This window comes from Musca vetustissima, unplaced genomic scaffold (assembly GCF_032173495.1).
Source record: "Musca vetustissima isolate MV318-11 ecotype Yass unplaced genomic scaffold, APGP_CSIRO_Mvet_v1 utg3273, whole genome shotgun sequence".
Classification (NCBI taxonomy): domain Eukaryota; kingdom Metazoa; phylum Arthropoda; class Insecta; order Diptera; family Muscidae; genus Musca; species Musca vetustissima.
The window spans coordinates 1-22,830 of NW_026887631.1; the positions used below are offsets into that span (position 1 = coordinate 1).

The following is a 22,830-nucleotide window of genomic DNA, read 5'->3' on the forward strand; positions in this document are numbered from 1 at the left end:
ACAAAGCTAAGGCAATTTTTCCCCAGACAGGAAACGGAGGCTCCGCTATCTAGCAATCCCTCTATTTCTTCACCATTGAGATGCAGTTTGGTATATAAACGATTATCTTCGCCTTCAAATAGGGTAGCCGAGGCTATTTCCTGACGAATGCGTCTTCTCCTCTTATATCGCTCTCTAGCCTTCTTAATTTTATTGGAAACTTGACCAAAAATTCTTTCTCTCGCCTCGCAATATTCTCTTACTCTGATATGAAGTGGTTTCAACTCTCTCAATCTCGGTTTTACTTCTGACTTTCTACTTTCTTGCTCTACATTCTTCAAAATAGAAACTTTAATACTGGAACTACTACTACTCTGCTCTGGGCTTAAACTGGGGTTGACCTCACCTGCCCAGACTGAGGTGGGTTCCTGTGCCGGTTTCCCTGACACTTCGGACAATCGGGGACGGTAACACCTTCTTGGCCACACCTATAGCAGAAAATCTTTCGAGGCTCCCGGCACTCCATCCAGCTATGACCCATAACACCGCAGTTCCAACATTTATACTTGGATGTCATGGTCACGGCATCAACTTCAATATCGCCTCGAGGTTCCTCTTCCATCTGCCATTCAAGCTCATGCACTTTCTGTGCTGTGTTGTAGCGTTGCTGTCTTTGGGTCCATACCAGATTTTCGGCTTTCTTCACCTGCCTATAAAAATCACCCAAGCTATTTATCTGAGCCGAGAAGATCATTTGGGATAAAGACGGCTTAAGGTTGCCTCTCATTATTTCCACTATCTCGTGCTCCCTGTATGGCGACTTTTGCTGTGTCCGTAGCCGCAGTACATCATTATAAAAATCTTCAAAATTCTCATGTGGTAGTTGACGCCGATTTAAAATCTGCATTTGAAGCTGGAATTCATTTTCAAATCTTTGGTATTGCGCCAACAAAGCACTTTCCAACTCCTTCCATGTGCGAAACTGGACCAATTTCCGGTGGTTCCAATACCAATCGAGAGCTGGTTTTTCCAAAAGTTGGTGAAATTTGGTGATCAATACTTCATCAGGGCAATTATAATCTTTTTTAAGTTCACCCACTCTGAAGATGAATTCTTGGACGCTCATGGTTTTGTCGGTACCATCAAAAGATACTCCCCATTTCGCCAAATTAAAACGCCCCGAGATTTCTGAGATGATATTGCTGGGATGTGGACTGGAATGTGCCTCGTGTGGCTCTGTCCGCATGCCTCTGCTGTAGATATTAGGCAACCTCTCGGCCGGCAGTATTGTGTGAGTTTGGACTCCGGCGACTGGTGGTGGTACCGATAAGCTGGTTGGTGGTTGTGCTGGTGCACCACTTGATGTGAACCCTGGTGGCGGTTGGCTAAAAGGACCAAGTGACAACGGTCTAGGATCGTGAATCGGTGGTGGATTTACTCGCTCCGGATATGGTAGTGTGTAACCCCTTGCTAAATTAGGCTGCTGAGACGTTAAGCCTGACGCCAATGCATGTGAAGACAGAATGACTGACTCCCGGGATGGGCGCGCTGGTGCATGTGGTGCCGCTGCTGGCATCGCCAAGCCGGCTTGTGAAAATACTTGATTAGTGCCGTCATTGTCTCCCAACAACGAACGCTTGGCCGCTTCAGCAATTCGAGGTATCAGCGCTCTCAATCTTTCTTCTTCCTGTTGACGGTACTGCAATTGGGACAGGGCGATGGCAGAATTAATAATTTCCCTGACTCCTGCGCTGACTGCTGGATCTGCTGGCGGGATAACTGGTCTATTCTGCAACCCGGTCAAAACACTATAGTTTGGCGAGGCAACGCTTCCATGTGACCAAAAAGACGTGTTAAACGAGTTAGCGGCCTCTTGCATGCTTAATGGAACTGGTGGCGGTGCCGATGAATTGGACATTGATGATGAAACACCTTGAGCTGGGACGTCCCCATGTGCTAAATGTGCGATATGAGAAGCAATGGGACCACTATGCGCGGCAGTTGTAACCTGTTGTGCGTTAGAAGGTGCGCTGTGAACCGCGGTAACAACACTGCTTACGGCTGTAGATTCGGAAGTGGTTACCACCCCATTTTGCCCTAATATCGGTCTACCTGCCAAACCTGCACTCGCAGCTCTAGTAAGAGGCATATTGCTTTTTGATATAACCAAATTAGTAAACAAAAAAAATCAGAAAAAGCGATAAAAAATCAAAAAGAAATCTGTCAAAAGAATTTGCTCGAAAGTAAACCACACGGTGGTTTGAATTAAAGAAAAAAAAAATAAAAACAATTGTGGTAAGTAAACTAAAAAAATAAATTCAATGTAATTCAGTTCTTTCACAATTAATTCACACTTTTCACTTTTACAAATTCTATTATCCGGCAGAATAATTTTGATGAAAATAAACTGGAAAAATTCAAATAATGTTAGGTGGTGGATTTCTGGTCAAAATAGTGGTAAGTCAAGGTCAAATAAACTGTTTCTGTATGAATTTTAATATGTTTCACTTTTTACAGGGATTTGGTGAGCTACACTGGCAAAACTAGAATTGAAATGGACTGAAAAATTAAAATGGAACAGGCGGCTTACTCAGACCTCCCTTAAAAAATTCCATGACAATACGACCAATGGTCGGAAGCCAAAATTGTCGCAGGACCGAATGGAAACTCTAGGTAAGTCTGAGATCAGCTACCAAACTCCGGGTACTGAAATTAAATATAGACAGAAACTAAAATCTAAAAAACACAAATTAACAAATTCGTTTGAGAATAACAATTCATATTTGCGTAGCAGCGCGTCACCTGCCTCCTTATAGGCTGCTTGGACGGGTCTCCACAAATGAGAACTGATAAACCAGACGAATTTCTTCAACGATATAACTTTAAGAAATCTGAAATTTTAACTTTACTAAAATATGAAAGTTTATTAAAAAGCTAGTGCCATTAGAAGTATTAAACTAAAACGACTAAGCCACTAGAAAAAAAAAATAATAAAAATCATATTTTTCCCAAATATAAATGGTGTTTACCTGAGTCTTCGATGAAGCAACGCGTCAGGACTCTTAATTAAACCTAGACGGGACTCATTAAAGATTCATGGTAAACACATTTACACAATACGACCAAAAATTATTAAAAGCTAACATGTCTCAGGCCCCACGTTCTGGGCGCCATTTTGTAACAACCGTGTTCAAGAAAAAACGAAATGAATTCGCTGTGTTGACCATTAAGTGGCGTTGCCGGTATGCTGGCGTTTAGCGCGGCTATGGCTCGTCGGATTGGGGGTTGGTTCTTGCCACTTGCAGATCTTTTCGGTTGAACAAACAAAAAAAATCATACCGGACTTCAAACTAAATCAAAAAGGGGGTAAAAAGAAGCCTGAAACATGTCAACAAAAAAATTAAATAGAAGAAAACGTTCACCTAACTGCAACCAAATCCCAAAATAACGTTAGTTTTCTTCACAGAAACAGTGCTCCTGGCGGCTGACCAGCCAGGAGATAGCCCTCCCTCCGAGAACACCTCTCGCCATGACGTCTACTCATACTGGACGTCCCAGATCTGACCCTTGACTTACCATATTTTATCCCATTCCCACCACCTTTTTAATAGGGCTTTAAGCCGAAGACATTTTTATCTTTTCAGGTTTAATCCAGTACATATTTATTAAAACTATATTACATATTTGGCAAAAAAGAACAATTCATTCCATCGTAATTTGAATCAAAATCTAACAATTTACAGCGAATTATAATATAAAAATTTCAGGAAAAAACAAAGAATTGCCAATAAAAATCAATTTTCGAAAGTATTCTTTTCTTTTTGTACTTTTAGGGCTTAACGGCGGGCACCCAGAGTGTAGAACCTTGACGGCAGCTTGTGACTAAGGCTTTTTCCCAAAACGTAAGTATGTACGAATTAGTTCGTGTTTCAGCTTTTTAATTATATTCCTCGGTCAGAATGTAAATAATAATTTTCTTGCTTTCAATTTCCAGATGAGGACGAACAAAGGAATGTAGGTCGATACCACATTAAATCGACGATCTACACAATGCCTGGTAACCTAACCTTGAATTGAGCTCAGTTCAATGTCGCGTACCTGCATACCAACACAAAGTAAGTAAAAAATTTAATATTAACTCGTTTGTTCACCCTTTTAATTTATTTATTCTTTTCAGGAAAAACCGCGGAATTTAATTATGTAGCTTAGTCGTCCGTCTGTCTGTCCGGAGTTAAATAAGTTTCAGTGTCAATTGGGAATGATACCAAGCCACGCTGGAGCAGCAATGGCGTAAACTCTGCGCCTCCCTCGATGGATTGGATGGGCGATGGTGTGGCTTGTAGGCTCCAATTCTTCATGAATTTTTAGGTTTAAGATTTATATTCATTGCTTTAGAATTTTAGTCAATTGTTTGGGTTTTTTTTTTTATATTGTTAAATTGTTTTCAAACTTTGTTTAATTTTAAAAAAGGTTCAATTTTCTTTTAATTTTCAATTTTTTGAAAACTATTTGTTTTGTTATAAATTTCCTTTCAATTTTTTGCCTTTTTTTCGTTTAATGTTGCTTAATTATTTAAAGGCTTCAGATTTTCTTTAAAATAGTTTGTATTTTGTGTTGTTTGTGTATGTGTTTCAACAAATAAACCAGATGAATTCACTTCTCAAAAACTTTGGTTGTTTTTTTTTTTGACGGTTACAGGGAGCCACGCATCCAATCTTCTTCGCAGGCAAAATCAAAAAAGGCAGATTTTTCTTACAATTTTTGCCAGGAAATTCTGGCTGCCATTTTCCTCGTTTAATTTTTTCATTTTCTTATATTATTCCCTAATATTGACATTTAAGTAATTGGAATAATCAGCTGTTTCCTAGTAATTGTTCTTCTTCTTCTTCGAGCTATCAATTATTTTCAGGGTTACCCCTTTTAAAGGCGCACACCACAGACTAAGTCACCTTGAGTAAGTTGGTAGCTATGCGGTACTGGAGGATTTTGGTAGTATTCTTGCTAAGTCTGCTTTTCCACAGGCAAATTTTTATTTGGCAAATACTGAGTTTGTAGGCGAGAGGGGTGCGAGGAAGAAAAACAAAAATTTGCCTGTTCAGAATTTGCCGTACACGCAAATTCTGCTTTGCTCTGTTCGTTGAAAACAATTTTGTTGACATTTCCTTTTGAACATATTCGCTTTACTGACACACAGCCGGTTTTGTTTACAAACCTGTTGCTTTAATTTGTGCAAGTGAAATTTAATTTTTAATTTTTGCAATTTATATAATAAAATATATATAAAATAAATAAAATATAAAAAAAAAAAACTTTAAAATGCAAACACTTTTGACTTTTATTTTCTTTTGATTCGCAAATTTGGCAATGAAAAATTTGCTAATGGAAAAGCAAGCGAAAATTTCAAAAGAGAAAACAAAAAATTTGCCAAATAAAAATCCGCCTGTGGAAAAGCAGACTAACCAAGTACTTTAGTATGAAGACTGTCTCAAATGAGGGAGAGTTAACGGCTCCAACAAACAAAGGCTTTTTTTGTTATCGAAAGTGTCTGCGTTATCGATCCCAACGATGAAGAATATCTGTTTGGCAGCATAACAACAGCTGTTGGCTCGATCGATCTTGTGTTATTATGTAATTGCCTTTTATTTCTCTGTCGTGTTTTGTTTTAGATTTTAGTATATTTAAGTTTCTTGTTTCGCCAAAATGTCCGCCCTTCGACAAATACACAAGATCTTAAAATGCTCCAACGTGGCTGCTAAAGTCCCTAGGGTAAGTACAATACAGGAGACGGGAACATTTCCTATATCGTTTACCCTATCTGTTTTGCAGAGTGTTGTCCCGATCTTTAATGCCAAAAGATGTGTCGCCAACGTTTCAGCCGATCACCCTTCGATGTTTCCCGGGGCCAAGGCTCCATTTGTAGCTGAACCTAATTTTACTTTACCCTCGGACTACTCACCAATACCCATTTACAGGGTAATGGATGCCGAAGGAGTAGTCAATCCTAGCCAAGATCCCAATTTAGATCGTGACTATGTAACGAAAATGTTCCGAGACATGGTTCTTTTGAATACTATGGATAAGATCTTATACGAATCCCAAAGGCAAGGTCGTATCTCGTTCTATATGACCAATTTTGGTGAAGAAGCAAGTCATATTGGAAGTGCCGCCGCCTTGGAGAACAGAGATTGGATCTATGGGCAATATCGTGAGGCTGGCGTTTTAGTTTGGAGAGGCTTCAAAATCGAACAATTCATTGACCAGTGCTACGGTAATGCAGCCGACATTGGAAGAGGCAAACAAATGCCGGTCCATTATGGATCAAAGGATTTGAACTTCGTTACCATCTCCAGTCCACTTTGTAAGGTTTTATAGCTGTTCTAAGACGGACGAGTAATTAAAAATGTAAAACTTTGTCATACTTTTAGCCACCCAAATGCCACAAGCCGTAGGAGCGGCCTATGCAATGAAACGTCGGCCAAATAATGACTCCGTTGTGGTCTGCTACTTCGGCGAAGGCGCCGCATCCGAAGGTGATGCTCATGCTGCATTCAATTTCGCAGCAACTCTTAATTGCCCCGTCATTCTGTTTTGGTATGCACATATTTTTTCCATACATATTTTAAATAGTATTAATTAATAAAATGTGTTTCCTGTAGCCGTAACAATGGATTTGCCATTTCAACTCCATCATATGAACAATACGGTGGTGATGGCATTGCTGCAAGGGGACCCGCCTATGGAATCGCTACCATTCGGTATAACAAACGCTGATTTAGCTTTCTTCTATGTTGTTCTAATGTTTTCATTTGCTTTTAGTGTTGATGGTACTGATGTATTTGCCGTCTACAATGCCATGAAGAAGGCTAGGGAATATGTTCTTCGCGAAAATAAACCAGTTGTTTTTGAAGCAATGGCCTATCGGTAAGAAACGATGGTTTTAGTCCAAGATAATTGTAATCCGATCTATTCGCCTTTTTACACAGTGTTGGTCACCACTCCACTTCTGATGATTCCACGGCATACCGCTCTGCAGAGGAGATTGAAATTTGGAATACAACAGAACACCCAATATCTAAGCTCAAGAATTACATGATAAAGAAAGGTTGGTTCAACGAGGAAGAAGAAAGTGCCTTTGTTAAGGACGTACGAAAACAAGTTCTTAAACAAATCTCCGTTTCGGAGAAAAAGCTTAAACCAAACTGGAGGGAGATGTTCGAAGGTGTCTACGATGAAATGCCCCAACATTTGAAAGAACAATTGGAAGAGCTGGAAAAACATGTAAAAGACCACCCCGACCACTACCCACTCAAAAACTTCCAAGCCTAAGGAAACGCCACCACAACATACCGAACCGTTAGCCAAATGGGAATCTTATAATGTGCATTTATTAGTTTAAGTAGGACAAACGTGTGTGTGTATAACGTAAGAAAATTGTGATTCGGAACTTGCATTTATTTACACAATATATACAACATTTTTGATTAGCTGGAACTAAACTTTTATATTTAGTATACAAGGAATAAATGTTTAGAAATTCCAAAATAAAGTGTATTCGCAGAAAATAATAGAAGAATAGAATTGCAAATGTGTTGTGTTATTGCCTTGTAAGGTCATTAATATGAAATGAGTTGCATTCACGCACGGCATACGGTAGAGAATCGCGCAGGAAATGGAGCGAATTGCGCATGAATGAAGAATAAATGCAATAAATGCAAAACGAGTTCATAGCCAATTTAACAATGAAGGCAGTAATGGTGACAGAGATCTTAAGTCACATAATTTGACTCGGTGTAAGCTAAGGAGTAGGGCTGCTACAACACCAGCAATCAATGCTTCAGATTACATGTATATGGACGACATTTCAATTTGCAAAAGTTTTTCCAGTAAGCGGATGTGAACGCTGAAGCATAATATTTGAATGGGTGTGCGTCCTCGTATATGTTAATGAGGAAATAAATACCGTGATATTTCAATATTTTTAAATGTATATGTATGTAGGTTTGTATAATTTATTGATTAGACGGACAGAAAACTTACATTAATTACATTAATTTTGAATGAAAATACATTTTAACAAATCTTAAGTAATTCAATGAGCCCTGACACTCGATCTACTTGAAATAAAAAGACAACAACACATCAAAATGGAATATAGCTATAAAATCCTCATATATACTGATCATTTTCTACAAGTTATACCTTCTAAAGGCAACACTCCTCCATGGAGCATTCCCATCGGAGAAGTGTTCTTGTAGTAATTGACCTACATATATAAATTTCGGAATGAAACAAATTTTGGACACAAACAAAATCTTAATGTATGTAGAATTCAGGACAATACTAAAGTGATTAGTTAGTGCGTAACTGGTAGTCTCCGTTTTGGGTTATGTATCGGACCCATGGCAATGCTTGATAGCCACTCTTTTCTATAATTTTTAAGTAACGAACTTGAATACCCGATGTGGTGAAATACGGTATTTCGAAGTGGACCTGTATTGGCGGCTTACCCTCCAAACTGTCTTCACTTTTGACGCTTGGCAAGCCGAAGTGGGCCCGCATTAAATACTCTTTGCCGCCTGGGAATGATTTGATAGTCCAAATAACTGCATTTTGTTCCGGAGCATATTTGCAGCTGCCAATTGTGGTCTTGAATTTTGGCGAATCGGCATCGGCTGGTACTGGAATAATGATTTCCACATTGTTAGCCGTGGAACGACGTTTAAACTGGGACTTGGCCTTGATCATGTACTCGACGCGAGAATGTTCGTGTCGCTCAATAACGGATTCAATCCAAATCAGTGGCTTGACCTGCAATTAGTATTAAGTTTACAAAAATAGAAATGTCATTACATGTGCAATCACTACATACGTGTGTATTGAGTCTATACGACATCAATTCAAATTCTCCATCGGGTGGGATGAAAGAAATCGTTCTATCGTTTTCAAAGCGAGACAGACGTACGCATTGATGAAATTTCACATCTTCCAGTTCTACCGACTTCGATTTCCCTCTGCCTGTGCTTTCGAATAGAACTTTGTCATTGAGGCCTAATCTGAGTTCTGGCATTCCGGACAGATAAACTCTCATTTTAATGGCGCCGACAATTTCGCTGCGTAAAACATTTCCATTGGCGTTGGCCAAAAGATTAACGGACTCGATGACATCTAAAAATACTTCGTTTTTCCGGTATTTGATACCTTCCGAACGCCATGAGACAGCATTTGTCACTGCTACAGGTATGCGTGGTTGTATTTCCAGTTTGTGGCCCTCCTGCGTAATATATTCCTGCAATATTTTCGAGTCAGTTGTCTGTGGATAACCAAAATCAATGAGTTCATCCAACAGCTCGTAGATAATGACGAAATTGTCTCGAATCGACTCCTCCTCCAGCTCCTTGAAATACTCAATGAACACCTGGGCAATCTTATGCAGAAATACAAATACCAGAGCAATGTTCACATTCTTATTGCGTGGGGTCGTCGATACGATATACAAGTTATTGGTCTTGATGTACGCAAAGGTGCAGTCTGCAGTTTGCAATATAGGTGTGATCATGCCCTCTTCCTCTTTTTCCATCAGCAGTGGCATAAACTTGTCGATTACCGCCATGTCCATATTATCGCCACGGTAGTTCCGCGATATCAGCACCTTACCCTTCACGTCCAACACATAAATGGCCGAAGACGACATATTTGACAATTAGAGGACTGACTGTCCAATTCAGTCGTCTGTGTAGACAATATGTAAAAATAATGACTCAGTAAAGAATTCACCACTGACTTTGGTTGCTCTTTTTCATTGGGGGTTTCAGAAATCTGTTGCAAAGTTCTCTAACCAAGTTGGCCGATTGAAAATTCTAAAACAAAATTAGTTACTTTATTAAATATGTCGTTTATAGGAATTTTATATACGATTACTATGGGGAAAATAGATAATATTAGAAAAAAAGACTTACATAGATGCTGCCGTAGACAAAGTAGACATCGATATGCTCGATATGCCTACAAGTGTTATCGATGCGATTTAATCGAGTTATATTAATAAGGTATCCGTATTGAATCAGCTGTTGGTAACATTATGTTAGCCATTTAGCCATGTTTCATGGTCTGTTCCCGTACTACAAGAATCTACTATATTTTACTATTTTCTTCGATATCATAAAGGAAAATTCGTTATCGTAGTAAGAAATAGTAGATTCTTGCAGTACGGGAACAGGCCAACAGATATCAGTTTTATTGAAGGAAAATAAAATATATATATTAATATCTTTACATTTTGGTAGTCTCGTGTGATGCATTTTACTTATGCATTTACCATTTGTCAAATTTTATCTAGTAATGCTTTAATTAGTTTTATCTAAGAATTTTAATTCAAGTATAAACATGCATATCATATATTCAGTGGATTGCTAAATAATTTATATTTACAAATATTTTGAAGTGCCCTGTCTCTAAAAATTAAAGATATAAGATATAAGAGCCATGGTTAAATAATGAGAACAATGTTCAGCTTTAGAGAATATATTTTATTTCATCGAATATTTTTCCAAATTCTATCACCTAATCCTACAACCCAACAGTAACCCTAACTTCAAAGTTCAGGATTCCTTTTCTATCGGTTCTTCCAAAATTCAAATGTACCAAATTTAGTACCCAAAAGTATGAATTTCCAAAACTACATCCATACTCCAATCCCACATTCCAAATTTCAGTGTTCGAGTTCTATCAGTTTACCCATATTGTACCAAATATAGTACTGGGGTGTTGAATATTTTTGTACGCCTCGTCGGAATATTGTTAAGTGTCAAATAATCTTTGGTACAATCCTTATTGATGGAATTTCGACATTACGCTCAACATTTGCTGAGCAATACCATTATCTTCCGTACAAATTTAGTTATTATAGGAAAAACATATATCCAAAGACTAAAGGAATCCATTTTATTAGTCTCACAAATTGTATCAAAATAAAAAAAGGAGTTCACGGTATTCTAACTTCCCATTGACAATAACATAGCCATGATCCAATAAACAGGTCGTGTCAGAAGCAATCGTTATCGACAATTTTAGATTAAAATCCCCCAAGCTGTCAATTTTTTGTTTACGTTTTCAAACAATTAAGTCAAAATTGACAGCTCGGGTGAAATCATCTGGCCTTATCGGACGACCTTATTATTGGATCATGAACATAGCCATCAGAAACAGAATCATTGAAAATTCCAATTAGTATTTCTAGTTTTCTTTTCATACACCTTTAACTGTATCCGGTTTCCGAAGAATACAACGCTGCGAGTTGTGTTCATTCACAATGGCGTTTGCCGTTTTGGACAAGTGCATGGTGGGCCGTGGTGAATACTGGCAGTGTAAAATATATTTTCCTATCTGTCAGACGGTCAGACGTATTTAGAGCTGTTAGAAGGTAAAATCTGTGTTTCACTTGTTTTCTTTTTATTCACAAGCATTTATTAACACCATAAAAATGCAATAATCCATGTACAAGAATACACGAATAACTAAACAAAGTTAATGGCTGACAGTTGGTGCAATTCGTGATAATATAACTCGTTTGTGTGAATCGAAATGAAATCATCAGCTTTAATAACTGCCCCAATGAATGAATGGTTCGTTCGTTGAATACACAATATGCAAAATCTTTAAGCGTATATAAATTATGTAAAAAAAAGAAGAAAGAAAAAAATGTACATAAGTTAAATCGGAAAAAACGTAGTTTTTCTTCATCTCTGTGTACATATACAACCCATAAATATATGTATGCATAATATATATATATATATATATATGTAAAGATGTATGAAAAAAACAATATATACGTGTGTGTGTGCTTGGTGGAAAAATCAATTCTTTATGAAGTAACATTGAATTTTAAGTTTAAAGGCCCCCCAAAAAAATAAATGATATAGTATATATGTATATGTACATATGTATACAATGGCACAAAGGAGGAAGTGTACTACGTACATACAAACCATGCATATTGTTTATTATCGTTTGGCTGTGTGTAATCTTAATGTATTACTAAACAAATGACAAAAAGACAGACGTCGAGTTGTTCGGTTGGTCGGTCGGTCACACTGATGGCTGTCTGAATGGCAATGGTCGGTTGGTTGGTTGGTTGATGTATAAGTGTGAATGTGGATACATACATGTGTGCATGTATTGTTTTTTTCCTTCTTCGTATATGTATGTATACATGTTTGAGGTTTGTGTTTTGTTTGATCGGTTTTAGTAGCAGCTTTAGACAAGTACGTGAACGGGTGCGGCGGTGGATACATTGTTTGTGTGTTTTTGTTTTTTCTCCACCTTTTTTTATTAAAATTATGATAATTGTTGTATTGAAAGGCTTTTCGATAAATTTGTGAATTTCGTTTGTATGGACGTTTTGAAATTTTCTATAAAGAAAAAATATGTGCACAAGAAACGATTACAGCAATATTTTCATATACACACAATAATAAAAAAAAAAACAGAGTGGTGTGTGGTGGTTGTGGGGCTTGTACATGGGCTCCACTTGTTACAATTCACCACTGTCAATTCAGTCAGCTCTCATCTGAGTTGTACTATTTGGCAATTCACCACATTCATTTGTGTAGCTACTCGCGAGTAAGTGGTTCGTTCAGGCGGGTGTAAATAAAATATAAATAAAAAGAAAAAACAAACGAAAACAAAATACAACAAAGAAATCTATCATTTCGTGTGTACTAATGTGATTAAACCATCACGATACAGACAATTTTTATTAAAAAACAGGCACACACACTACCACATAAACAAAAAGCAAAAAAAAAAAAAGAACAGACACAAAGCTCAAAAATAACAGAAAATAAATACAACACAGAGAACAAAAGATAAACAAATGCTAGCTGGGGGAATAAATACATACAAAGTTAACGCTGCTATGAGTACGTAAATATTCTGCACGTACATATATATATATGTGTATGAGAGTGTGTGTGTGTGTTTTTGGAACCCCAACAAAGACGCTATATAATGTAAATTCATATGAAACACTTAAGAATGTCAAATGGTCAAATAAACGGAAACAAAGCGGAAAATATCGAAAAAAAGGATTTAAACAAAAAGTAGATTTTCAAAAATTAACACAAAGAACTGTTCTTCGTTTATGCAAGTAGCCCATTCAAATCCAGATCAATTGTGCATCAACCAAACCAAACCAAATCTTTGAACCAATGGAAATTGCCAATATTCCGATAGGATAATTGAACAAGGTGGGCATATATACATATTTTGTCTTGTTTTTGTTTTTGTTATTCCTTTCCAAATATCATTATATTTTACATGCATACAATACATACAAACACAACCTTCATTTATTTACTTTTTCGGAACATTGGGGTGAATGTTTTTTAGCTTTCTATTACAAGTAATATTTTTGTTTCCTTTTGAATGATAAACAAATAATAATAAAAATAATAATAATAACAAATACATTTTACAATATCGCTTGTGTTATGGAGAAAACAAAAATGCCACTAATATGCCAGCAAGTTAAAAAAAACACATGTTTTTTTTTATAATTATTATTTATATTGTTATGAAGCATAATCCACTAGAAATGTTTTTTTTTGTACATTGTGTATGTATGCGCACCGACAACGACAAGTTTAGGCTTCTACCTATGTACTATATATGCAGAATTAACAAATAATTAAATAGAAAAAATATATATTATGTTTTTTGTACATATATACACATATTTATCTCATATACTTGGACTGTAGTTAAATCATCTGTGTCGTTGTTCTCTATTTTACATCTTTCTCTCTCTTGTGATCATATTTTTTTTCAAATTTAATATTAAATCAAATCTTGGTATTTTTGTAAAGGAGCTCAGTCAGTCAGGCAGGCAGGCAGGCAGTTGTTGGGAAATTTTAATGAAACATGATATTTTAATATACGGCTTCAGTACATCAACGACTCCATCATGGGGTAATTTGGGGTTTATCCATACGAACATTTGCTGTGCGGAAGTGCATACATCAGGATAATGGTGTTCAAAAACCACCATCAAAAACAAACACATGCTCAAACACGAAAACACGTTTACATTTTGTGTGCAAAAGAAGTTGCAGTGCGTGAATGTGTTTGAGTGTGTGTGTTTGTTTTTATTTCTGTGCAATGTTTACAAAGAAACTGGAAAGGCAAATGCAAAAAAAAACTCCTCCATCGTGATATTACGAACAAACGTTAACGTTTGGCAATCGTTAATCGTACATTGTCCTCCCAAGGCAATGAATACACACACATACACATGCATTTATTCAGTCACATGCATATGTCACAATTTATGCATTTGTATTTGTTTAAAAAGAAAACAGGTAGGGTTTACCGCTGCACAATGGGAAATATTAATCATAAACTAAGCTCCAAAAAAAAAAAAAAAAAAAAAATAACACCAGTTTGTAAGTTCTGTTTGTCGTTTGTGTTATCACCATAACAATGTTTATTCCGCTCCACTTACAATCGATGGCAATGTTTTTTTCGTTCGTTCGTTATCTCTTCACGGAGTAAATAAAGAAATCGTAGCGTTTTGACATCAATATGCCGCTTAAATGCTTATCTTTACTACTAGCATTTGAATATGTTGCTGTTGGAATTGTGATAAGGGTGGTGCGTGACTGTCGAACATATTGTTGACACATTCGAGTTAGAACAAATTGTTGTCTCTGGCGCGTTTGTATGCCCAAGTGGTCTGTACAATGGTCAGTGGTCGGGTGAAATAAGCAATCGTCGTTATCTACTTACATACATGTGTATATGACAGCGTTTGTATGGATTTGAACGAACAAAAATCCCTAAATACGAATAATTATCAGCAACGTTAAAGAGATATCAAAAATAAACAATAATATTGTTATCACATTTGTTTTGAAATGATAGGTGTTAGGCGTGTTGTTGGTATTTCCCATTAGCGGTCTTTAAATTTTTTTGATTCTTATCTAAGGTATTAAATAAATATTTGGTAAAAAGTAAAAGGCTTTAGTTTTTGAATAATATTTTATATAGTGTGAGCTGAAAATATACACTTTGAAATTTCAAATTATGATAATACAGTCGACGCCCGGTATATCGAATACTCAGTTTAACGAATTCGGGATATAACGAATGACCAAAATAGCCGAATTTTTTCCACTGACTATCGCATATAACGAAAGTTTTCCAAATTTATATACTGGGTATAACGAATGGCGCAAATATTAATGCGTCAGCCTTATAAAAAAAGGTATATAAACACGTTATTATTACTGTTATTACGTTAATTAATTCATTTTTATTAGAAATTCTATGAAAAGTGGATAACCATTTTTGTTTTTAAATAAAATGGCAACATAAAAAACTTCGCGATATAACGAATTTTTCGCTATAACGAATGGGCCTGACAATATATCATTCGTTATACCGGGCGTCGACTGTATAATAAAAATCCCCAATTTTATCGTAATATTATTCATGAAATTCCACAATTATTTGATAAGGCTGTTGATATTCTAATTAGTTTTGTTTCTCCAAAAAATACAGGGTAAGCCAATTTGACTCATTTCAAATATGATAACTGTTTATATTTACAGTCATGGTACAATCATACAAGGTGGAGTAACTATTATCAACAAAGAGAAAATACACCTCTATCTTGGATGTCAGAATAAATAAAAATAAATGCTAGAATCTGTTCTGTTCACATTTGACATATTTGTAAAACGGCATTTATATTAAAACTTTTTACCGTGTTTTTTTTTATTTTACATATATACAATGTTTATGTAACAACATTTTCTATGAGTTTCCGGATAATGAATAATTTACTTAATTTGAATTGGAGACGTTTTCTTCATAAAAAAACATTTTCTGTCTCACATCCCTACATCTAGTGTTAACAAAGTAGTAAATTTTAGCCAAATATTTGGTACGAATTTTCAATTACCCAAAAATACTTTTGTCAGAGTTTCTAACCGGAAAACATGTAGAATGTATATTTTTTGTCTACAATTAAAATAATAACCTCAAGTAAATCATTAATAATAAATGACATAAAATTCTAACCAATTTGTACTGATAGTATTTTCATTAGGACTTTTTGCAGGGTTAAAGTGCGTTAAAAGGATTTATTTCACAAATAGGCTATGGAATTGACAATTGAAACCCACTGGGTTTCAACTAAATCCGGTACAATGTAAGCGTACTATAATGCAAATTAATTTAGTTTCACCTTGATGCTATTTGATTAATTTTGGTTTGTTTCCAAATAAATCGAAAGCGGAATAATAAATGTCGTTGGTGTTGGAAGCCGGTCACCACACTTTCTTGTTGTAGATCTTTCAGTAGCCTGCCACAAACAGTAAAGTATTAATTACCATTTTACTTTTTACGGTGTTTCCCTCCACTTCTTTCATCACACCACATGCATTGCATAATTTCTTTCTTTTTTTCAAGCTGGCTACTACAACTTTCTGTTCGGTTGAGATAAACTCGTTTTGGTTAAGGCGTCTTTACATACATGGCCAAATGAATGTCGAGTTCAAGTGAAATAGCGCTTGCGTTTAACTGCCATTCTCTGTTGACGACTGTTGTTTTGGCTCTTAGAAGAGGAAATTAAGGCAGTTGAGTTTTGTGTACAAAATTTTCACTTTCATCTAGGCAAAAAAGTTAAAAAAAAATACTGAAGACTTGATTGAGGGGAAATAATTTGAACAACATTACATACTAACTCCCATATAGAATGTTTTTTTTTTTTAATAATTTTTTAGATTTGTTACTAAACAACACATTTTGACCATCAACAAGATACGATATTGAAAACTAATCTATGCTTTGTTTAATATTATGTTGTAAATATATCTTGATTAAAAAAAAAAACAATTTAAAATTCCAACAAAGATTACATTTTCAAAAATAAAAAAACATTGACTGAAAACCTGTTTGTTTACCATTATAAAATAAAAATCGCATTATTTATGTTTCGTGTTTTTAATTAAGTGGACAGATTTTGTTGTATTTAGAATAACTTCGTAAGACCAAACTTATACAGATTTTTATGAGAAAAAACCTAACTGAGTGAATAGGTTGATTTCAATAATGAACTTTTGCTGCAAAGTGACATTTAAGTAATTGTGTTATTCTTTTTTGATTTGAGTGGAATTTCGCAAATCTTTTGCTATAATTGGGATAAAAAGGAATGAGTACTTCTATAAGTAAGGATTATTATTCTGGTGAAATATTCAACATATTTTTGGACTAAGACATTCGTTTTTTTTTAATATAGATAATTTAACAAGCAACACGCAGATTATACTGACACTATTTCAACGTACATGCAAACATACACAAAAATATATATGTTTGTATGTGTTGAGGTCAAATGCCATAATGATTAGCATTGGCATTTTTTTTTTTAATTTTTTATATACGGCTCTATGAGTTTGCTGGCTTTGCTGAAATCCGCACGCACACTTACTTTTGCATATATTTACAACGACTTTAAATTTATAATGGTACGCACACACACACGTATTCACACCAAGAAAATCCTCTAAAACCGGTAAGAAGATATACCACCGAGTGTAAAACAAACGAGTTATATTATTGGAATTATTATCTGTTATTAAAACCTTGATATTTATGTTATTGTTATTCCTAATATTCGTATTGTTGTTATTGTTTAATATTATTACAACATCATCGAATGTGTGTTTTTCTTGTACACGTGTTATTGCTATTTTCAAATTTTGAAATAACTTTTTTTTACAAACGTCATTGTCATCATCCTCATCATTCGTATTTGATATTGTATTATTCATTACACCGCAATTTATCAATGTTTAGCATCAGATAATTGTTACTTCTACTTCTTCTTCATTTTTATTATTTATTTATTTTTATCTAATTTTAGATTGTTTTTGTTATATATTTTAGTTGGTGGTTTTGGTAAATGTTTTCTTTGCAACCGTGCAGCATAATCTAATCTTAAACCAAATCTTGCATCCTAAAAAACCAATAAATCAATCAATAAAACCAAACATATCAACATATTAAAAAAGCGCCAAATAGAAGCAACAACTTATAAATATCTCTTTATATATAATAATTACATACAAAATATATTTATACATACTATGTTATTTAAATGTTTCCTTTCTCTCTTTCTCTAAATTAAAAAAAAGAAAAAAATCAAAACAAATATCATGTGTTTTTTGTACAATACATTTAATGCCATATATAGATAATGCAAACAACAACAACAACCAAAACAGCAAAATAAAAAAAACAATATGAAATTGTATATTGTGAGATAAATAGAGTAACTAAACAAAAGAGACAAGAACCGACAACAACAGCAACAAACACAACTAATAATAAATACAGCAACCAATCAATCACCCATTGAACAACTACTACTAGTACTTTAATTACTACTACTACCACTGCCATCACAACCCCTAGCATCTGTTCTCCTCATTGCAAAAGCAAAAACAAAACAATGTCAAATGGTTGTTTTTTTATAGACGTATTGTTGTTCCTATTGCCACCACCACCACTACTGCTACTTTAATCACTACAACTTCTACTACTACTACATAAACACCACCGCCACCCACAACAAAGCATCACCACCTGTAGTAACTACTTACGTACATACATACATGCATATACATGTCCTCCTTATACTTGACTTTATGATTGATTAATTGATTAGCCGCCAATTGACAAGGGACGCCGTTAGATTTTGTAAAATAAATAGCAACAACAAAAACAGCAATTAATCCAACAAATAATCTTAACATTTTTTATTTTATTATTATTTAGATAATAAGCTGAGAAAATAAATGTGAAAAGTTTAGTTTTTTTTTTCTATTGAACAGGAGAAAGAAAAAAAGCCACAGCAAGAAACATTTGATTTGTTTTCCTTCATCTTCCTCATTCGCACTCACAGCTAATATAACGATTAAGTGATAGTATTTTATTAGTTTTAATTATTTTCTGTTTGTATAACACTAAACCCGTCAACGGTTTCAAATTTAACACAATTGAATATATTTTTGAAAAAAAAAAACACACACACACTACATTAACATTTATTTCAGTTGTTAATAATCCTCTTCATGGGATTCATTTAATTTTTTTTTGTTTTTTTTTTGTTCTTGTTTTGATAATTTTTACTTTGTTTTCTTGGATGAAAATCAACAAAATCATGACTAAATTCAGATTAAAGGTTAACATTTCCTGTAGTTTTCATTGTTTTTTTATTTTTGATAAATCCTTGTTGAGGGGCTAGTGGAGTTGGGAAGACAGTTGCGACAGCTTGACTTTGCCAAGAACCGAAAAGGAAAGAAATCCTTGGAACACGATGACACCGACGAATTAGGGAGTTACTTTTGAGGACACATAGAATTACATTCTGAATTATCAAGTGCAGGTCTAGTGTTTTGTTTCAATTTATTGACGCATAGCAATCCATTTATGAAAGAACTGACATAGTTTCCATATGAATTGTTATTATATGCCAAGAAACAAATCTCGATGTACTTGTTTGGATTTTTGTATGATAAAAACGAGGGTAACGAATGTAAAGTCCTTATTTAAAATTTTGAAATGCCGCCTATTCGATGTTCGGCATAAATCGATTAGCATATTAATGCTATATACGATGACATTTGGGACACAAAATAGGTTCGAACAGAATTGTAACTTCAATATATAAGTTTCAACCTAGGGAAATTTCAACATATAATTTATGTGGTGGAATTTGCATATTAGGCTCGTTCGTTTACTTTCCCAGTAACATTTACTCAGTAAGAATTTCTCAAGAGACAAAATTTGAAAAAGAACTAAACGAACAACTTCCAGTAAAAATATTGTTTCGACACAGCTGATTAAAACAACAACTAATTTGGCACAAACAAAAAGGAGCGTTTTTATTAGAAAAAATTGGATAAAAAGAGGGAAAAATAATGACAATAATAAATACTTGCGCTTTATTTATCCATTTTAATGTTTAATGATACAAAATCGAAATGAAAATCACAAAACAATCAATTTGCTTGAGAACAATTTTGTTGTTTGTTTACAGAGCATAACAAAACATCTATATCACTTGATATTTTACCGTTACGATTTGGACATTGGTGATGTGGTTGCGGGGAAGTCGGTTGGTAGACTAAAAACTTCGTGACTTTTCGAATATAAAATAAGTTTTCAACAAAATTATTTTTTTTTTCATTTTCATAACAGACAATCCTTTTAGGAAATTGAGAGCTGTACTAACATTGGGCTTGCTTTCAAAACTATTTTCACTTTGGTAAAACTTATTACAAAACATGCATCGATTATTTCTATTCTTTGTAAAGTCAAGACCCAAACATTCTCAAAATTTGACAGAAGTATAGGTACTTAATAAGGGAGCAGTGTTGCAATTCAGCGACATGTTCGAAACGATTGAAAACCTACTCGACATGTTGCATTCGCAGGAAACTATACGTAACGACCCAATTGAAGGGCTTTCGCAATTATTTTTAATTGAATACGATATGTACATATATCGAAAACAATATTTCCAATTACAGTTTGGCATATTGAAAATTTTATGTATGTATTGGTCGTGTATGAGCCTTACAATTTGTTTATATCAAACTTTCTGTTTATTAAATGGGACAATTTATGGGTTTTACATAATGCATGTAGCTTGTTGTTATTTTTTCTTTGCTGTAGAACAATTTTATTTCCAATATACAAATAAATAAAGGGCTGAATTACACACATGAAAAATTAATTTAAAATAAAAAAATCAATTTCACTATTTATTTTCTATAATTGTTTGTTGCAACTGACACAAGACGCCTCGGTGGAGTGGGAATATTTTTGGACAATTTTTTTTAGATGAATCAATTTTGTTAGTGGTATTTAAGCAAAATTACATTACATGCTTCAAGATGTGTGTACCACACATAACCCTATTTTATATTTAATAAATTGAGAAGCCTAATGAAGACCCCAAGCACGCACACACACCCACATACTCAACCGAACTGAACAGAAATGAAAAAACTGACTGGATCGTTTTATTTTCCCCTAACATTTATTTCACATAATCTAATAGGTATTTTTGAAAGCAAAACATAACAAAAAAGAACAAAATAATAACAATAATAAAAAACGAATAAAATGCATTTTTTTAAATAATTGTAATGTATGTAATTTTATTTGCATTCTATACTTAAAATTGCCATATTTTGTAGTGTGTATTGTAATTGTAGTTGGATTTGAAGCAATAACTAATTATAGCCATGTATGTGTATAATAAAAAAACAAAACAATATTTATTAAAATTATTACAAAATAAAATAATGGGTCTTTGTTATATTGTTGTGTTACAAATGCCGGCCTTTCAAACACACCACATCACCATTTTTTATAATTTTTGTGTAGCTTTTATTACTTTCCTCAAATAAAAAAAATAACCCACTTAATTATTTGTCATCCAAACTCAACTCGGCTTTACATTAATTAGAATATTTTCAAAACCAAATAATATAATAATAAACAAATTAAAAATACATATTTCAAAAACCAAAACACCCACACACACATAATATCCCAACTATCTACATATCGATCTATGCATACATAAATAGACAATATTAAAAACCAGACAACAACAAAAAGAAATCCCTAACCTTAAAAAATAATAATAATATTTATTTATTAGTAAAAATAATCGTTTGTATCTTTTTTTGACATACTTATCATTATAGCAACCATTACCACTTACTTACTTACTACTTACTATACATTGTGTATGTATATACATTTAATTTTTAAGCTTATTGTAACAACAACGATGAAATGTTTATGGTTAAAATATACTATATACCTATAAATACATATTTATATATATACAATATACAATAATAATAGTAATAAAACAAACAAATTTGCAATAATAAATTTAAAAACCATAATTTTTGGTTGTTTTACTTTTCTCTGTTTTAATTACGAATGTCGCTACTACTGTGAACAACTGCTACAACATCCTATTTTTACATTCTATACTTGCTCTTTTTCTATATCTATATCTGTGTCTTTGTCTGTCTGTCTGTCTTTTCGTCTTCGATTCTGTACTTCTTGGTCACATTATCATAATTTGTCATAGTTTGTTTTTCCTTCTTTTACTTTGTGTATCCTTAGTTGATGGTGATACTCCTTAGCGTTTATCTAACTTTTTGCATTTAAATTTTGTGTTATTCAACCAACCGCCTACCTCCCACATCTCTACCCAGCCCCCCTCCAACACCCCTTTGGTATTCATTCATCTATTAGAAGCTGTTCTTGTGTCTTGGTGATTTTGAAATTCATTCGGAACTTCCATTTCTAACCTAACCTGCACGCCACAAAAAAAAAAAAAAAAAAAATCATGTCTCATCATGTCATTTTACCGTGGAACTAGATACAAACTTAAACGTAGCTTATACACAAATTAACAAATATATTTTACAGACAAAAGTAACTTATATATAATTAATATTTTTGTAAAATAAATGCTGTTATCATAAATGCACAAATGTTCTAATTTTTATTTGTTTATGCATAGAAAATAGTGAATTCATGGAATTAGAAATCAAGTGAACAAAAATGTGGCGTTTGAGTCGAAAAATATTTCCATATTTCAAAAATGTCACATTAGGTTCGTTCGTTTGCTTCCCCAGTACAAAAATACAAACTTTTCGTTCTCTAGAGAGAAAATTGGAAAAAGTAAACGAAGAACATCCATTAAAAACAACAATTTCGCACAAACAAAAAAGCTGAATTTTTATAACAAAA

General features: G+C 34.0%; 2 protein-coding genes and 1 long non-coding RNA gene across 3 annotated transcripts; 2 read left to right on the forward strand and 1 right to left on the reverse strand.

Annotated features, from left to right (window-relative positions):
• Positions 1–1,210: 1,210 nt before the first annotated feature.
• Positions 1,211–4,398, forward strand: LOC133335319 (uncharacterized). Its single transcript, XR_009754516.1, has 5 exons — positions 1,211–2,436; positions 2,497–2,652; positions 3,813–3,881; positions 3,974–4,094; positions 4,157–4,398. It is a non-coding gene; the product is annotated as an uncharacterized LOC133335319 (long non-coding RNA).
• A 1,281-nt stretch (positions 4,399–5,679) lies between these two features.
• On the forward strand, positions 5,680–7,305 carry LOC133335269 (2-oxoisovalerate dehydrogenase subunit alpha, mitochondrial-like). Its single transcript, XM_061543558.1, has 6 exons — positions 5,680–5,745; positions 5,806–6,337; positions 6,405–6,570; positions 6,636–6,734; positions 6,796–6,900; positions 6,963–7,305. The coding sequence occupies exons 1-6, from the start codon at positions 5,680–5,682 to the stop codon at positions 7,303–7,305; spliced, it is 1,311 nt and encodes a 436-aa protein (XP_061399542.1).
• A 1,023-nt stretch (positions 7,306–8,328) lies between these two features.
• On the reverse strand, positions 8,329–9,698 carry LOC133335250 (AP-1 complex subunit mu-1-like). Its single transcript, XM_061543542.1, has 2 exons — positions 8,849–9,698; positions 8,329–8,787 (listed from the first exon to the last, which is right to left on the reverse strand). The coding sequence occupies exons 1-2, from the start codon at positions 9,668–9,670 to the stop codon at positions 8,329–8,331; spliced, it is 1,281 nt and encodes a 426-aa protein (XP_061399526.1). The 5' UTR covers positions 9,671–9,698.
• Positions 9,699–22,830: the final 13,132 nt, after the last annotated feature.

Coding starts and splice junctions, on each gene's coding strand:
- LOC133335269 (XM_061543558.1), top strand. CDS start 5,680: ATGTCCGCCCTTCGACAAATACACAAGATCTTAAAATGCTCCAACGTG. Junction 6,571..6,635: donor TGCCCCGTCATTCTGTTTTG/GTATGCACATAT, acceptor TGTTTCCTGTAG/CCGTAACAATGGATTTGCCA. Junction 6,735..6,795: donor TATGGAATCGCTACCATTCG/GTATAACAAACG, acceptor ATTTGCTTTTAG/TGTTGATGGTACTGATGTAT.
- LOC133335250 (XM_061543542.1), bottom strand. CDS start 9,670: ATGTCGTCTTCGGCCATTTATGTGTTGGACGTGAAGGGTAAGGTGCTG. Junction 8,788..8,848: donor CGTATAGACTCAATACACAC/GTATGTAGTGAT, acceptor TACTAATTGCAG/GTCAAGCCACTGATTTGGAT.